The sequence below is a fragment of the Babylonia areolata genome, chromosome 27 (assembly GCF_041734735.1).
Source record: "Babylonia areolata isolate BAREFJ2019XMU chromosome 27, ASM4173473v1, whole genome shotgun sequence".
NCBI classification, from domain to species: domain Eukaryota; kingdom Metazoa; phylum Mollusca; class Gastropoda; order Neogastropoda; family Buccinidae; genus Babylonia; species Babylonia areolata.
The window spans coordinates 1,562,233-1,580,586 of NC_134902.1; the positions used below are offsets into that span (position 1 = coordinate 1,562,233).

Genomic DNA, 18,354 nt, shown 5'->3' on the forward strand with positions numbered 1-18,354 from the left:
TTGTTGGCTATACACATTTGTTGTAATTATTCCTTAGTTTTGTTGGCTATACACATTTGTTGTAATTATTCCTTAGTTTTGTTGGCTATACACATTTGTTGTAGTTATTCCTTAATTTTGTGGGCTATACACATTTGTTGTAATTATTCCTTAGTTTTGTTGGCTATACACATTTGTTGTAGTTATTCCTTAGTTTTGTTGGCTATACACATTTGTTGTAATTATTCCTTAGTTTTGTTGGCTATACACATTTGTTGTAGTTATTCCTTAGTTGGGTATATTTATTTGTTGTAGTTATTCCTTAGTTTTGTTGGGTATATTTATTTGTTGTAGTTATTCCTTAGTTTTGTTGGCTATGATATTTGCTTTTGTTACTGATCATTGGTTTTGTTGGGTATATATATTTGTTGTAGTGTTTTTTTGTCCAATTGCTGCACTCAGCTGTTTGAAGTGTGGCCTTAAAGCCCAACCTGCTTCCCCAAATCACTACTCTCCACCCCTCTCTTCTCCAACCATAGTGGCTCCAGCCTTCCATGGAAAGGTTCTGTTTTCATTCCTGTGTTTCAGAGTTTGGCATGCATGTGAATACATCTGTCATCATCATCATCATCATCATCATCATTGTTGTTGTTGTTGTTGTTGTTCCCTAGTTGTGCAGTGCATGTATGTCTGAATGCCTGCAGGAGAAGATCAGTCCTCGCATCAGCAAGTCTCTGGAATTGCTGCTGGTGGAGGAGGCAGTTATCTCCCCTGACACCGTGTCCATCTTCAACCATCCCTCCAACAAGGTAAACAGGCAGGGACCATGTAGAGGTAATTCTACATGTATATCTGACTGTGACCATGTAGAGGTAATGCTACATGTATATCTGACTGTGACCATATAGAGGTAATTCTACATGTATATCTGACTGTGACCATGTAGAGGTAATTCTACCTGTATATCTGACTGACCATGTAGAGGTAATTCTACCTGTGTATCTGACTGACCATGTAGAGGTAATTCTACATGTATATCTCACTGTGACCATATAGAGGTAATGCTGCATGTATATCTGACTGTGACCATGTAGAGGTAATGCTACATGTATATCTGACTGTGACCATATAGAGGTAATGCTACATGTATATCTGACTGTGACCATATAGAGGTAATTCTACCTGTATATCTGACTGTGACCATATAGAGGTAATGCTACATGTATATCTGACTGTGACCATGTAGAGGTAATGCTACATGTATATCTGACTGTGACCATATAGAGGTAATGCTACATGTATATCTGACTGTGACCATGTAGAGGTAATTCTACCTGTATACCTGACTGTGACCATGTAGAGGTAATGCTACCTGTGTATCTGACTGTGACCATATAGAGGTAATGCTACATGTATATCTGACTGTGACCATATAGAGGTAATGCTACATGTATATCTGACTGTGACCATGTAGAGGTAATGCTACATGTATATCTGACTGTGACCATGTAGAGGTAATGCTACATGTATATCTGACTGTGACCATGTAGATGTAATGCTACCTGTATATCTGACTGTGACCATGTAGAGGTAATGCTACATGTATATCTGACTGACCATATAGAGGTAATGCTACATGTATATCTGACTGTGACCATGTAGAGGTAATGCTACATGTATATCTGACTGTGACCATATAGAGGTAATGCTACATGTATATCTGACTGTGACCATATAGAGGTAATGCTACATGTATATCTGACTGTGACCATATAGAGGTAATCCTACCTGTATATCTGACTGTGACCATATAGAGGTAATGCTACATGTATATCTCACTGTGACCATATAGAGGTAATCCTAAATGTATATCTGACTGACCATATAGAGGTAATTCTACATGTCTATCTGACTGTGACCATATAGAGGTAATCCTACATGTAAATCTCACTGATCATATAGAGGTAATCCTACATGTATATCTTACTGTGATCATATAGAGGTAATGCTACATGTATATCTGACTGTGACCATATAGAGGTAATCCTAGATGTATATCTGACTGTGACCATACAGAGGTAATCCTAGATGTATATCTGACTGTGACCATATAGAGGTAATCCTACATGTAAATCTCACTGATCATATAGAGGTAATCCTACATGTATATCTTACTGTGACCATACAGAGGTAATCCTACATGTATATCTTACTGTGACCATACAGAGGTAATCCTACATGTATATCTGACTGACCATATAGAGGTAATCCTACATGTATATCTGACTGACCATATAGAGGTAATCCTACATGTATATCCCCCTCGTTGTCATTCATTAGTATCAGCATCTTCATCACCCTCATTGTCATTCATCAGTATCACAATCTTCATCACCCTCATTGTCATTCATCAGCATCTTCATCACCCTCATTGTCATTCATCAGAATCTTCATCGCCCTCATTGTCATTCATCAGCATCTTCATCACCCTCATTGTCATTCATCAGTATCAGAATCTTCATCACCCTCATTGTCATTCATCAGCATCTTCATCACCCTAATTGCCATTCATCAGAATCTTCATCGCCCTCATTGTCATTCATCAGTATCTTCATCACCCTCATTGTCATTCATCAGTATCTTCATCACCCTCATTGTCATTCATCAGCATCTTCATCACCCTCATTGCCATTCATCAGCATCTTCATCACCCTCATTGTCATTCATCAGAATCTTCATCGCCCTCATTGTCATTCACCAGCATCTTCATCACCCTCATTGTCATTCATCAGTATCTTCATCACCCTCATTGTCATTCATCAGTATCAGCATCTTCATCACCCTCATTGTCATTCATCAGTATCACCATCTTCATCACCCTCATTGTCATTCATCAGTATCACCATCTTCATCACCCTCATTGTCATTCATCAGTATCAGAATCTTCATCACCCTCGTTGTCATTCATCAGTATCAGAATCTTCTTCACCCTCATAGAAAACAAAATGTACCAAATTCTGGGGAACCTCCCACGCCCCTCCCCACCACCATCACAAAGAAAGAAAAGATTGTTGTCCAAAAGGTGTAAAACATGTTGTCATCCACCAGGTGATGATCAGTGTGGAGAGGGGGTCAGGCTATTTCCACCTGCCTCAGGTAGACTCCCAGGTGATGAAGGCTTCCTACGTCTCCAAGTCCAAAGGGGTTCTGGTGAGTAGTGTTGGATGGAGAGAATGATTGCCCGTTGATTTCACCTGTTACCTGCCAGATCACCCAGCATGCAGATGGATCGGTTCAAAGCATGAAAAGTTTACCCCGAAAATAGCATTTTACTATGTTTCTGTGAAATGGCTGCTTCTGTGTTCGGGGTGTGTTGCTCTTGCTTGTATGTGATAGATTTTTACTGTGTGTGATCACTGTTTACCGCGCCATTGCGACAGTAATTATAGCAGTAGTACATTGATATAGCATTTTGAAACCTCACAGTGTGCTTTACAGCAGCACGTCTGTCAGACACAAGGCACACAAGAGCAAGCACACACACACACACACACACATGAACACAGACACACACATGCACACACACACACACATGAACACAGACACATATGCACACACACACATACACACATGAACACACACACACACACACACACACACACACACGAACACACAGACACACGCACGCACACACACACATACACACACACACACACACACACAGACACACATACACACGCACGCACACATGCACATGCACACACATACACACATACACACACACACGCACGCGCGTGCGCGCGCACACACACACACACACACACACACACACACAGAAGGAATAGATACGGATCGATATAATAGAGATATGGAAAGGAGTGCCTTTGTTGTGTAGAGTCTGCTTGAAAAGGAATGTTTTCAGGTTTGTTTGAAAGGTTGTGAGTGCAGGCCTGAAAAAGGCAGTAAATTCCAGGTTGGTTCAGCTGAAGAAGTAAAACCTCTCCGGTTATATTTATCTCTTTTATTTTTGTTTTGTGGATTTTTTTTTGAAAGGTTCTGTGGGACCAGTTACAGTTTTTAGGCCTGACAAGGCGCTGTGTGGTGGACTGGGGTGTGAGCACCAGTGATAAATATGATCCAATAACATGAGCAGTGTGTGAGTGATGACAGGTGACGTGTGTCACACAGATCAACCCCCTGAAGGAATATGATCCAATAACATGAGCAGTGTGTGAGTGATGACAGGTGACGTGTGTCACACAGATCAACCCCCTGAAGGAATATGATCCAATAACATCAGCAGTGTGTGAGTGATGACAGAAGGTGACGTGTGTCACACAGATCAACCCCCTGAAGGAATATGATCCAGTAACATCAGCAGTGTGTGAGTGATGACAGGTGACGTGTGTCACACAGATCAACCCCCTGAAGGAATATGATCCAATAACATCAGCAGTGTGTGAGTGATAACAGAAGGTGATGTGTGTCACACAGATCAACCCCCTGAAGGAATATGATCCAATAACATGAGCAGTGTGTGAGTGATGACAGGTGACGTGTGTCACACAGATCAACCCCCTGAAGGAATATGATCCAATAACATCAGCAGTGTGTGAGTGATGACAGGTGACATGTGTCACACAGATCAACCCCCTGAAGGAATATGATCCAATAACATCAGCAGTGTGTGAGTGATGACAGGTGACATGTGTCACACAGATCAACCCCCTGAAGGAATATGATCCAATAACATGAGCAGTGTGTGAGTGATGACAGGTGATGTGTGTCACACAGATCAACCCCCTGAAGGAATATGATCCAATAACATCAGCAGTGTGTGAGTGATGTGTGTCACACAGATCAACCCCCTGAAGGAATATGATCCAATAACATGAGCAGTGTGTGAGTGATAACAGGTGACGTGTGTCACACAGATCAACCCCCTGAAGGAATATGATCCAGTAACATCAGCAGTGTGTGAGTGATGACAGGTGACGTGTGTCACACAGATCAACCCCCTGAAGGAATATGATCCAATAACATCAGCAGTGTGTGAGTGATAACAGGTGACGTGTGTCACACAGATCAACCCCCTGAAGGAATATGATCCAGTAACATCAGCAGTGTGTGAGTGATAACAGAAGGTGATGTGTGTCACACAGATCAACCCCCTGAAGGAATATGATCCAATAACATCAGCAGTGTGTGAGTGATAACAGAAGGTGACGTGTGTCACACAGATCAACCCCCTGAAGGAATATGATCCAATAACATCAGCAGTGTGTGAGTGATGTGTGTCACACAGATCAACCCCCTGAAGGAATATGATCCAATAACATGAGCAGTGTGTGAGTGATAACAGGTGACGTGTGTCACACAGATCAACCCCCTGAAGGAATATGATCCAATAACATCAGCAGTGTGTGAGTGATGACAGAAGGTGACGTGTGTCACACAGATCAACCCCCTGAAGGAATATGATCCAATAACATGAGCAGTGTGTGAGTGATAACAGGTGATGTGTGTCACACAGATCAACCCCCTGAAGGAATATGATCCAATAACATCAGCAGTGTGTGAGTGATAACAGAAGGTGACGTGTGTCACACAGATCAGCCCCCTGAAGGACGGGTCCCACAGCATGACAGTGTATGACCTGTGTCTGGAGGTGGACTCTCACCCCTCGGCCACTGTCTATGTGTCTGGCGTCAGCAGTATCCATGTGGCCGTCATTGACAAGGTGAGATGTGTAGTGTGTGTGTCGTGCGTGTGTAGTGTGTAAACCAGTGTGTGGATGTGCAGTGTGTGTAGTGTGTATGATGGCGATAGCTTTCAGATGTGATGGTGACAGGTGTATTGTGGTGTATTATATTGGTGCTTACTGGTGTATTGTATGAATGGTGACTCAGTACAGGTGTTGGATGTACATGGTCACCCCCTGTTGTCCTGTACTGTGTTGTACTGTACTGTGTTGTCCTGTACTGTGTTGTACTGTGTTGTACTGTACTGTGTTGTACAGGTGGAGGTAGGGAAGGAGGTGACGGCCACAGTACAGGTGTTGGATGTACATGGTCACCCCCTGCTGTCCTGTACTGTGTTGTACTGTACTGTGTTGTACTGTACTGTGTTGTACTGTGTTGTACAGGTGGAGGTAGGGAAGGAGGTGACGGCCACAGTACAGGTGTTGGATGTACATGGTCACCCCCTGCTGTCCAGTTTCTTCACACTGATGGGACTGAAGCTGGAGCCTGCTTCTGACATTGTCACTCTCAGGTCTGTCCTGTGTGTGTGTGTGTGTGTGTGTGTGAATGGGTCTCTAATTTGAGTGTGTGTGAGTCTGTCTGTGGGTGGGTGGGGGATGTGTGTGTGTGTGTCTCTGTGTCCTTTGTGTCTGAAATCTTGGAAAGTGTTTTGAAAAGTTTGACAGTGCTGTGTTATGATTATTGTTATTATTATTATTATCATTATCTTTGTCATTATCATCATCATCATCACCATCATAATCACCGTCATTATCATCATCACCATCACCATCACCATCATTATCATTATCATCATCATCATGACTGTTCCAGACCAGTGGAGGGACCGGCCAGGGACCAGGTGACAGCACAGTACACAGTGCACGGAGCGGTGGTGGGTCACACCACCCTGTCTGCCACTGCCACCCTGCCCAACGCACACACTGTCTTCAGTGTCCCCAAACCTGTGGAGGTATGTCACTGTGTGTCGTCATATCACATAACACCACATCACATCACACCACACCACACAGTGTACCTCAGTGCCACTGCCACCCTGCCCAATGCACACACTGTCTTCAGTGTCCCCAAACCAGTGGAGGTATGTCACTGTGTGTCGTCATATCACATAACACCACGTCACATCACGTTACATCACATGTCACACAGTGTACCTCAGTGCCACTGCCACCCTGCCCAACGCACACACTGTCTTCAGCGTCCCCAGACCTGTGGAGGTATGTCACTGTGTGTTGTCATGTCATGTCATGTCAGGTCACATCATGTCACATCACGTCACACAGTGTACCTCAGTGCCACTGCCACCCTGCCCAACGCACAACGTGACACCTGTGTGGGGAGTCTGGTCTGTAGGAGGTGCTGTGCTCTGTTCTGTATACCTGTCTGTCTTCTGCAGCTCTCAGCAGCTGTTCTGAACATGTCTTGAGGTGTTAGCTGATTAAACTGCAATTTAATTACACATACTTAACCATGACCCAACTAGTGCAGACTCCGGCAGGGGTCTGACATTCCTGTCCTGTGCAAACTACTATCCGCCTATGTGGAGAAAACGAAACTACTGAAATTTTTTCTACAAGAATATAGTTGTGCATTACTCTCTGCCAAGTAAATTTGTGCTGCTTTTTTGTGATGTTTAAAAAAAAAAAAATTTCATTTACTTTGTGTTATTATTTTTGGTGTTTTTTTGTTGTTGTTTTTTTAGGTGTTCCCCCCACTTCGTCTGGAACCCAAGAACATCACACTGATCATTGGCGCCAGGTTCCAGGTAAGGTACTTCATGTTTGCTGCCTCTGTTTTCACTTACCTGTACAACTTTATAATGTTCATTTGTCCTGAGGTATAACCAGTCAGAATAAACTGTTTCTCTTTGAATGGAGCATCCCAGCTGTGTTGAAATATAGGGGTTGATTGATTAAAAGCTCTTAAATTTTTTTTCTTAAAGGTTTATATGTATATTTTTTATACATCATACGTATCTGTTGAACATCTTTATTTCTGTTTCTTCTATAATAAAGCAGCGTGTGTGGTTGACAGGTAAAGCACTGTGTGTGGTTGACAGGAAGAGCACTGTGTGTGGTTGACAGGTGTGTGGTTGACAGGTAGAGCACTGTGTGTGGTTGACAGGTAGAGCACTGTGTGTGGTTGACAGGTAAAGCACTGTGTGTGGGTTGACAGGTGTGTGGTTGACAGGTAGAGCACTGTGTGTGGTTGACAGGTAAAGCACTGTGTGTGGTTGACAGGAAGAGCACTGTGTGTGGTTGACAGGTGTGTGGTTGACAGGTAGAGCACTGTGTGTGGTTGACAGGTGTGTGGTTGACAGGAAGAGCACTGTGTGTGGTTGACAGGTGTGTGGTTGACAGGTAGAGCACTGTGTGTGGTTGACAGGTGAAGCACTGTGTGTGGGTTGACAGGTAAAGCACTGTGTGGGTTGACAGGTGATAGCAGTGGGAGGCCCACAGCCACAGAGCACTGTGTGTGGTTGACAGGTGAAGCACTGTGTGGGTTGACAGGTGATAGCAGTGGGAGGCCCACAGCCACAGAGCACTGTGTGTGGTTGACAGGTGAAGCACTGTGTGGGTTGACAGGTGATAGCAGTGGGAGGCCCACAGCCACAGAGCACTGTGTGTGGTTGACAGGTGAAGCACTGTGTGGGTTGACAGGTGATAGCAGTGGGAGGCCCACAGCCACAGAGCACTGTGTGTGGTTGACAGGTGAAGCACTGTGTGGGTTGACAGGTGATAGCAGTGGGAGGCCCACAGCCACAGAGCACTGTGTGTGGTTGACAGGTAAAGCACTGTGTGGGTTGACAGGTGATAGCAGTGGGAGGCCCACAGCCACAGAGCACTGTGTGTGGTTGACAGGTAAAGCACTGTGTGGGTTGACAGGTGATAGCAGTGGGAGGCCCACAGCCACAGAGCACTGTCCAGTTCTCCATCGACAACTCCGACGTGTCCTCCGTGTCCTCCAGCGGCCTGCTGGAGGCCTTGACCTTGGGGTGGACGCGGGTGGTGGGGAGGGCGGTGGGTGTGGACCCCATGACTGGACACACCATCGTGTATTCGCAGGTGACCGGCCAGCTGTCTGTCTGTCTGTCTGTCGGTGCTTGTCGTCTGTGTGGGGTTTGGGGGAAGGAAGGAAGGATAACCCCTGCTTGTTGGTCGCTGCTCCTTTTTGCTCAGTTGTTTCCCTTACTCTTCCTTGTTTTCTCTTTGATGCTGTAAATATGAATGTGTACGTGGTGCATGTACTCACGTATATTTATATATGCCACGCTACACCATACCATACTGCACCAGACACACACACACACACACCAAACCATACCACACCACACCACACCACACCACACCACACCACACCACACCACACCACACCACACCACACCCTACCACACTACACCACACACACACACCACACCATACTCTACCACACACACACACACACCAAACCATACCACACCACACACACATACACACACACACACACACACACACACCACACCACACCACACCACACCACACCACACACACACACACACACACACACACACACACACCAAACCATACCACACCACACACACACACACACACACACACCACACCACACCACACCACACCACACCACACCACACCACACCACACCACACCACACCACACCACACCACACCACACACACACCACACCACACACCACACCACGCACCACACCACCCCACCACACCACACCACACACACACCACACACACATCACACCACACCACACCACACCACACACCCCACCACACCCCACCACACCACACCACACCACACCACTCCACACACCACACCACACCACACCACACCACACCACACCACACCACACCACACCACACCACACCATCTGTTCCTACTACCCCCCATACACAGCTAAAAGGTAGATTATGATAGGAAAGGAAACTTATTTCAACGTTGATTTGAACCTGTAAAAAGTGCCCCAGGGAGTGTGTGTTTGGGGTCTTGTACTTGGCAGAGTGTTAAGACATCTTGCTGTTTCTCACTTAACCTGCTTGTGGTTTATGTAACGTGTGGTTTATGTAACGCGTGTGGTTTATGTAACGTGTGGTTTATGTAACATGCGTGGTTTATGTAACGTGTGGTTTATGTAACGCGTGTGGTTTATGTAACGTGTGGTTTATGTAACGCGTGTGGTTTATGATCTCAGGATGACGCCATAGTGAACGTGGTGCCACTGCAAGGAATCAGGATCTACGCCCCCCTGTCCCGTCTGCAGACTGGAACCCGGGTATGCTGTGTGAAAGGGTTGTGTTGGTTCTTGAAGGAGATGACAGTGATTGTTTAGAGTCAGATACAGAAATGTGTATGAGTAGTGTGTTGTGTTTATACTAAAGACAGTACAACCTGAAAGTAAAGACCTCCGTTTGATTTGTCATTTGCATTCAGGAGAGTGCGGAGGTGCTGTGGTAGACTGAATTAACTTGAGGACTTTTGATCCAGAGGTTGATGCTCATTTTGGGCATGGTGTTGTGTGCTAGAGAAGTGCTATGATCCAGAGGTTGATGCCCAGTTTGGGCATGGTGTTGTGTCCTAGAAAAGTGCTATGATCAGAGGTTGATGCCCAGTTTGGGCATGGTGTTGTGTCCTAGGGAAGTGGTATGATCCAGAGGTTGATGCCCAGTTTGGGCATGGTGTTGTGTCCTAGGGAAGTGGTATGATCCAGAGGTTGAGGCCCAGTTTGGGCATGGTGTTGTGTCCTAGGGAAGTGGTATGATCCAGAGGTTGAGGCCCTGTTTGGGCATGGTGTTGTGTCCTAGGGAAGTGGTATGATCCAGAGGTTGAGGCCCAGTTTGGGCATGGTGTTGTGTCCTAGGGAAGTGGTATGATCCAGAGGTTGAGGCCCAGTTTGGGCATGGTGTTGTGTCCTAGGGAAGTGGTATGATCCAGAGGTTGAGGCCCAGTTTGGGCATGGTGTTGTGTCCTAGGGAAGTGGTATGATCCAGAGGTTGAGGCCCTGTTTGGGCATGGTGTTGTGTCCTAGGGAAGTGGTATGATCCAGAGGTTGAGGCCCAGTTTGGGCATGGTGTTGTGTCCTAGGGAAGTGGTATGATCCAGAGGTTGAGGCCCAGTTTGGGCATGGTGTTGTGTCCTAGGGAAAGGCACTTCACTCTGATTTTCTCACTCTCAGTATGTATACTGAAAAGATGTCAGATGCTGAAATGTTCATCTGAATTAAATCACACATAGAATAATCACTGTCATACACATACAGTAATCACAGTTAAAGCAATACATGTAAAATATCAAACTTCAATAAATCATAGACCTACAGTAACATTATTAGGTGTCATATGCACACATTCTCTGTCATACATTTTATTGAGTGACATGACTAATTGCTAGATTTGGAATAAAGCTGCGTTTAGTTCTGTTTTGAATTTCAGAACACAGAAGCCTTTGTCTGAAGGTAGAAGTTGATAATGATACGTGTGAGTGTGGCTGCTGTCAGTTGAGAGAAGCTGGCTTTCTGTGCTACTGTTGGACGTTTCACTGTTGCTGCTCTGTCTCACACCCACATCCTTGCTGCACACGTTGGTCATGGTATTCAGCATACTGTTAGTGAGTGGAGTGATGGCCCAGAGGTAACGCGTCCGCCTAGGAAGCGAGAGAATCTGAGCGCGCTGGTTCGAATCACGGTTCAGCCGCCAGTATTTTCTCCCCCTCCACTAGACCTTGAGTGGTGGTCTGGACGCTAGTCATTCGGATGAGACGATAAACCGAGGTCCCGTATGCAGCATGCACTTAGCGCACGTAAAAGAACCCACGGCAACAAAAGGGTTGTTCCTGGCAAAATTCTGTAGAAAAATCCACATCGATAGGAAAAACAAATAAAACTGCACGCAGGAAAAAATACAAAAAAAAGGGTGGCGCTGTAGTGTAGCGACGCGCTCTCCCTGGGGAGAGCAGCACGAATTTCACACAGAGAAATCTGTTGTGATAAAAAGAAATACAAATACAAAATACTCGTTGCTGTTAGACTCCCATTTCAGCAGAAGGTGTGACTGACAACTTTCAGATGCCAGTGTACGCCATGGGCGTGACGGAACACGAGACTCCGTTTTCCTTTGGCGGTTCTGTGCCACCTTTGACCTTCACATGGTCCGTCAACAGTCGGGAGGTGCTTCACCTGGAGTCTGTCTACCAGGGGGTGAGTGTTCAAACCCCTCTTCACTCGCTTCATGGGGCCAGGTTTGTTTTGGGGAAAAAAAGAATATCTAGTTTGGGTAACACGGTTAACTTGTGTATGTGTGTGGTTTCACAGGACCTAAATTGCAGAAAGTGAAGAATGGTGCTTGTGTTGTTATAATGAAATACTGCTTATTGCTCATATATTGTGTGCTTAATGACATATTCATATGGGTCAGGCAGCTCATAGTATTGCTTACAAGTTTGCTGCGGTTGCCGTGTTGCTTTTTTCAGTTGGGAGGTCCGATGCTCCTGGTACTGTTGACCTGAGTTACCTGTGCCTGTTTGGTTCACACCTCACTTTTCACATTGTACATTGTCGTGTGGAGTTGTGGCCTAGTGGTAACATGTCCGCCTAGGAATCCAGAGATTCTGAGCATACAGGATTGAATCCCACACATGCCACTGTCCACCAAGGGATCAAGAGATTCTGAGCGTACAGGATTGAATCCCACACATGCCACTATCCACCTAGGAATCCAGAGATTCTGAGCGTACAGGATTGAATCCCACACATGCCACTGTCCACCTAGGAATCAAGAGATTCTGAGCGTACAGGATTGAATCCCACACATGCCACCGTCTACCTAGGAATCCAGAGATTCTGAGTGAGCAGGATTGAATCCCACACATGCCACTGTCCACCAAGGGATCAAGAGATTCTGAGTGAACAGGATTGAATCCCACACATGCCACTATCCACCTAGGAATCCAGAGATTCTGAGCGTACAGGATTGAATCCCACACATGCCACTGTCCACCAAGAAATCAAGAGATTCTGAGTGAACAGGATTGAATCCCACACATGCCACTGTCCACCAAGAAATCAAGAGATTCTGAGTGTACAGGATTGAATCCCACACATGCCACTGTCTACCTAGGAATCCAGAGATTCTGAGTGAACAGGATTGAATCCCACACATGCCACTATCCACCAAGGGATCAAGAGATTGTGAGTGAACAGGATTGAATCCCACACATGCCACAGTTTTCTCTCCCTCCACTACACCTTTGAGTTGTGGTCTGGATGCTAGTCACTGGGTTGAGATGATAAAGCGAGGCCCCATGTTTCAAATGCACTTGTGTCATACACTGTAAATGAACCCATGGCAACAAGAGTTGTCCCTGGCAAAATACTGTAGTCAGATCCACTCTGATATACATGTGTGTGTGTGTGTGCATTGTGAAGCCTGACTGTGTGAGTGAGGAAGTGAATGATGACTGTCTTAAGGCAGCTGTCAGTTGGCTCTGCCCACATAGAGAGCCTGTTGTGTAAAGGACTCGGTGTTTGTCAAGCGCTCACAGCTTGGTCTGCAACTGAAGATAGGTGCTGTGCATCAATATTAATCAGTCAGTGTTTTACAAGGAAAGGCGCTGTATAAATTGAATCACTATAAATGGTTATTATTGCCCTGTTACGCAGAAGGGGGTACGAAGGAATATCAATTGAATCGTTATATAAATCATAACCACTGATGGCTGTCTGTGACGCAGAAGGGGGAATGGAGGAATATCAATTGAATCGTTATATAAATCATAACCACTGATGGCTGTCTGACGCAGAAGGGGGTACGACTGCCAGTGGAGGACAGTTAATCATTATATAAATCATAACCACTGATGGCTGTCTGACACAGAAGGGGGTACGACTGCCAGTGGAGGACAGTTTCAGCCAGCAGGTGGTGGCGGAGGAGACAGGTCATGTGACAGTCAAGCTGGTAGTGCGAGCCAAGGACGGCAGTCGTCATCAGCTTCAGGCCAGTGCCCTGAGGGACGACGTCCAGATACAGGTGGGGGGGGTGACAGGTGTTGTCAGGTGTCTGTTGTCAGGTGTGTGTTTATTTACCAGTGCCCTGAGGGACGACGTCCAGATACAGGTGGGGGGTGTGACAGGTGTTGTCAGGTGTCTGTTGTCAGGTGTGTGTTTATTTACCAGTGCCCTGAGGGATGACGTCCAGATTCAGGTGGGGGGTGTGACAGGTGTTGTCAGGTGTCTGTTGTCAGGTGTGTGTTTATTTACCAGTGCCCTGAGGGACGACGCCCAGATACAGGTGGGGGGGTGTGACAGGTGTTGTCAGGTGTCTGTTGTCAGGTGTGTGTTTATTTACCAGTGCCCTGAGGGACGATGTCCAGATACAGGTGGGGGGTGTGACAGGTGTTGTCAGGTGTCTGTTGTCAGGTGTGTGTTTATTTACCAGTGCCCTGAGGGACGACGTCCAGATACAGGTGGGGGGTGTGACAGGTGTTGTCAGGTGTCTGTTGTCAGGTGTGTGTTTATTTACCAGTGCCCTGAGGGACGACGTCCAGATACAGGTGGGGGGTGTGACAGGTGTTGTCAGGTGTCTGTTGTCAGGTGTGTGTTTATTTACCAGTGCCCTGAGGGACGACGCCCAGATACAGGTGGGGGGTGTGACAGGTGTTGTCAGGTGTCTGTTGTCAGGTGTGTGTTTATTTACCAGTGCCCTGAGGGACGACGCCCAGATACAGGTGGGGGGTGTGACAGGTGTTGTCAGGTGTCTGTTGTCAGGTGTGTGTTTATTTACCAGTGCCCTGAGGGACGACATCCAGATACAGGTGGGGAGTGTGACAGGTGTTGTCAGGTGTCTGTTGTCAGGTGTGTTTATTTACCAGTGCCCTGAGGGATGACGTCCAGATACAGGTGGGGGGTGTGACAGGTGTTGTCAGGTGTCTGTTGTCAGGTGTGTGTTTATTTACCAGTGCCCTGAGGGACGACGTCCAGATACAGGTGGGGGGTGTGACAGGTGTTGTCAGGTGTCTGTTGTCAGGTGTGTGTTTATTTACCAGTGCCCTGAGGGACGACGTCCAGATACAGGTGGGGGGTGTGACAGGTGTGTGTTAATCAAAATGTGAGGTAGTCAGCTTCAGGCCAGTGCCCTGTGTGATGACGTTCAGTGAGTGATGTGTGGGTATGGAGACAGAATTGTTGTGGTTGTGTGCAGTTGTGTATGGTGATGTTCACATACAGACATGTCAGGTGTGTGTTTATTTCAAATGTAAAGGATGGGAGAAGATTTGGAAATACATATACTTAAATATATTTTATTCATTTACAGTTAAGTGTGCTTGAGATATCAATTGATCTTCATTTTTATTTAGAAAGACCAAAGGTGTGACATGGAGGCGTGACTGAGGTGTAGATTGGTGTGTACCTGTGTGTGTCAGCCTCATTTTTAGTTAGAAAGACCAAAGGTGTGACATGGAGGTGTGACGTGGTTTGTACCTGTGTGTGCCAGGTGTTTGACAAACTGCAGCTGACCAGTCCCCCGGCGTGTGACGGTCAGATCCGTCTGACCCCCAGCACCGAGACCTTCCTCAAGACCAACAGGTGGGTCACCTGCCTTCTGTCTCACTCTGCCCTCTTACCTCACCTGTCAGATATAGATAGACCTTCCTCAAGACCAACAGGTGGGTCACCTGCCTCCTGTCTCACTCTGTTCTCTTACCTCACCTGTCAGATATAGATAGACCTTCCTCAAGACCAACAGGTGGGTCACCTGCCTCCTGTCTCACTCTGCACACTGCCTCACCTGTCAGATATAGATAGACCTTCCTCAAGACCAACAGGTGGGTCACCTGCCTCCTGTCTCACTCTGCACACTGCCTCACCTGTCAGATATAAATAGACCTTCCTCAAGACCAACAGGTGAGTCACCTGCCTTCTGTCTCACTCTGCACACTGCCTCACATGTCAGATATACATAGACCTTCCTCAAGACCAACAGGTGAGTCACCTGCCTTCTGTCTCACTCTGCACACTGCCTCACCTGTCAGATATAGATAGACCTTCCTCAAGACCAACAGGTGGGTCACCTGCCTCCTGTCTCACTCTGTTCTCTTACCTCACCTGTCAGATATAGATAGACCTTCCTCAAGACCAACAGGTGGGTCACCTGCCTCCTGTCTCACTTTGCCCTCTTTCCTCACATGTCAGATATACATAGACCTTCCTCAAGACCAACAGGTGGGTCACCTGCCTTCTGTCTCACTTTGCCCTCTTACCTCACCTGTCAGATATAGATAGACCTTCCTCAAGACCAACAGGTGGGTCACCTGCCTCCTGTCTCACTCTGCACACTGCCTCACCTGTCAGATATAGATAGACCTTCCTCAAGACCAACAGGTGAGTCACCTGCCTCCTGGAATCACTCTTACCTGCTGCCTCACCTGTCAGATATAGATAGACCTTCCTCAAGACCAACAAGTGGGTCACCTGCCTTCTGGAATCACTCTTACCTGCTGCCTTACCTGTCAACATATGAATTGGCATAAACATGCACACATGTAGTCTAACAGCCAGTTTGCTCACAACTTCACTGGTGAAAATATAATTTAATTATACATTCATACTTTGGCCCACTGGTGCAGTTCCAGCAGAGGTCTGGAAGTCCTGTCCTGTCCATGCTGCGAGTCCGCCCTTGTTGAGAAATTGGAAGAAGCTGCTGCTGATAGTCTCCATTGAACTTGAGATTGGGAGAAGCTGCTGCTGATAGTCTCCATTGAACTTGAGATTGCAAGAACACATGGCATTTTTGTATGTGCAAATACTTATATGCTCTCACAAATACATCAGTATTTGCAATCACGTAGTCAAGCTTAAGTATGTTCATCCCCCCCCCCCCACACACACACCCACTCCATTTCCCTTTCCCCCACCACCTTCCTTCCCCATTCTGGATCTTCGTCCCCCCCCACCCCCACCCCCTTACCCCTCTCCCCTTCCTGAATCTCTCCTCACTTCTCTCTTCATCCTCGCCTCCTTGTACTGATGAATTCTCTCAATCTTCCTAAGCCTTTCTTTTACCTCCACTATCATTTCCAACTGACACAGTCCCTGAAGACAGACCTGTGGTCTGAAACGTTGGACACCGTTTATCAAAAGTGAGTTTTATTTTACAATCCACAGTTTTGATCAACTTTCTCCATTTGGTGTTTTTATAGACTCAGCAGTCATTCTTTATTTCATGTTCTTCTTCTTCTTCCTGCAATGTCCATCAGCCGTTAGTCCGGCTATTATTGACATGTGGGGAACTGCGCAGCGTGGAGAGGGAGAGAGAAGAGAGGAGGGGAAAAGAATTCTGGCCCTAACGGTTAAGGCGCAACTGCATGCGGAGCTGCACTCAGGCCTTCAGGCCCAAGGCCCTGTAGCAACCTAAGTGAAGCTGCAGGCCTGCAAATCGCCGTGCCACCGGAAAGAAAAAAAAAAAAAGGCAGAGGGGTTTAGTGTTTACTGTGGTCAGGACAGCTTGGGGGTGAAGGTGTCCAAGGAGGGGGACTGGACAGTCTCAGCAGGGAGGGCATTCCAGTCATGGATGGTTCGGGGGGGGGGTGGGGGGGGGGAGTAGCTTCTGTAATGTGTGCGGCATGTGATCCACTGGAAGAATGATGGCATTCAACCCATACATCTATGAACACACATATAGATACTTTGCTTGCACCCATGCAAATATATGTGTGTGCGCGCACACACGCACACGCACACGCACACACACACGCACACACATTTGGTCATTGACTCACACACATACGATATTTAAATGTAACAGATACAAGTGAGCTCAAACCAACAGTACCTATCAGTATCACATGTCATTTCAGTTCCTGTCTCAACGTGAGTACAAACTGCTGTGTGGTGTTTGAAATACTTGAGCAAAACATGCTGCTTTTTTTGGTTTTTGTTTTTTTGCTTTTGCTTTTGTTTTTTGGACAGACATTTGTGAGATCTTTCTTAGGGTCTGCCCACTTTTTTTCTTTTGTTTTTTGGAAAGGGGGGAGGGGTTGTGTTTTCAGTATTCCTGTTCTTTTTGTTCAGTTTTTGTTTCAGTCTGCCATTCCATTTCCTGTTTTCAAAATCACTCCCATTATTATAGGCACACAATAAACAAGAGAGGCAAGGCCTTCAAGACTCACTTGTGATACACTTTTTAAAAAAAATCCAAGCTTTTTATGTATTGAGTATAATTTCAAAATGTAATGTTTAAGATGAAGTCCCCTAGCATTAATTACAGAGTAATTTCCCTTTTTTACTATCTGCACCAAAACGTTTGCAAATAAATAAAACTTCCATGCTTAGCAAAAGAAGTTCCTGTTTGAACAAAAAATGATAATAATGACTGCTCTTGTTGTTGTGTCAGAATATCAGATCAAAGTGCCAAGTTTAGAGAATACAAAAAATATAAATATAACAGTAAATGCAGTTTGCATATAATTAGGCTTCATATTTTATTTTTTTGTGCCCACCCCAGAGGTGCAATATTGTTTTAAACAAGATGACTGGAAAGAAATGAATTTTTCCTATTTTTATGCCTAATTTGGTGTAAACTGACAAAGTATTTGCAGAGAAAATGTCAGTGTTAA

The 18,354-nt window shown here is 45.9% G+C and overlaps 1 protein-coding gene across 1 annotated transcript in view; it reads left to right on the forward strand.

Moving 5' to 3' along the window:
* The window catches only part of LOC143301243 (nuclear pore membrane glycoprotein 210-like), an 86,186-nt gene that overhangs the window by 44,871 nt on the left and 22,961 nt on the right, over nucleotides 1-18,354 (forward strand). Inside the window, exons 24-34 of the mRNA XM_076615380.1 lie at nucleotides 684-788; nucleotides 3,088-3,189; nucleotides 5,591-5,719; nucleotides 6,125-6,252; nucleotides 6,555-6,693; nucleotides 7,444-7,506; nucleotides 8,627-8,806; nucleotides 9,941-10,021; nucleotides 11,810-11,941; nucleotides 13,617-13,769; nucleotides 15,234-15,325. Coding sequence (XP_076471495.1) covers nucleotides 684-788; nucleotides 3,088-3,189; nucleotides 5,591-5,719; nucleotides 6,125-6,252; nucleotides 6,555-6,693; nucleotides 7,444-7,506; nucleotides 8,627-8,806; nucleotides 9,941-10,021; nucleotides 11,810-11,941; nucleotides 13,617-13,769; nucleotides 15,234-15,325 — 1,304 coding nt within the window. The remainder of the gene's footprint in view (nucleotides 1-683; nucleotides 789-3,087; nucleotides 3,190-5,590; nucleotides 5,720-6,124; nucleotides 6,253-6,554; nucleotides 6,694-7,443; nucleotides 7,507-8,626; nucleotides 8,807-9,940; nucleotides 10,022-11,809; nucleotides 11,942-13,616; nucleotides 13,770-15,233; nucleotides 15,326-18,354) is intronic.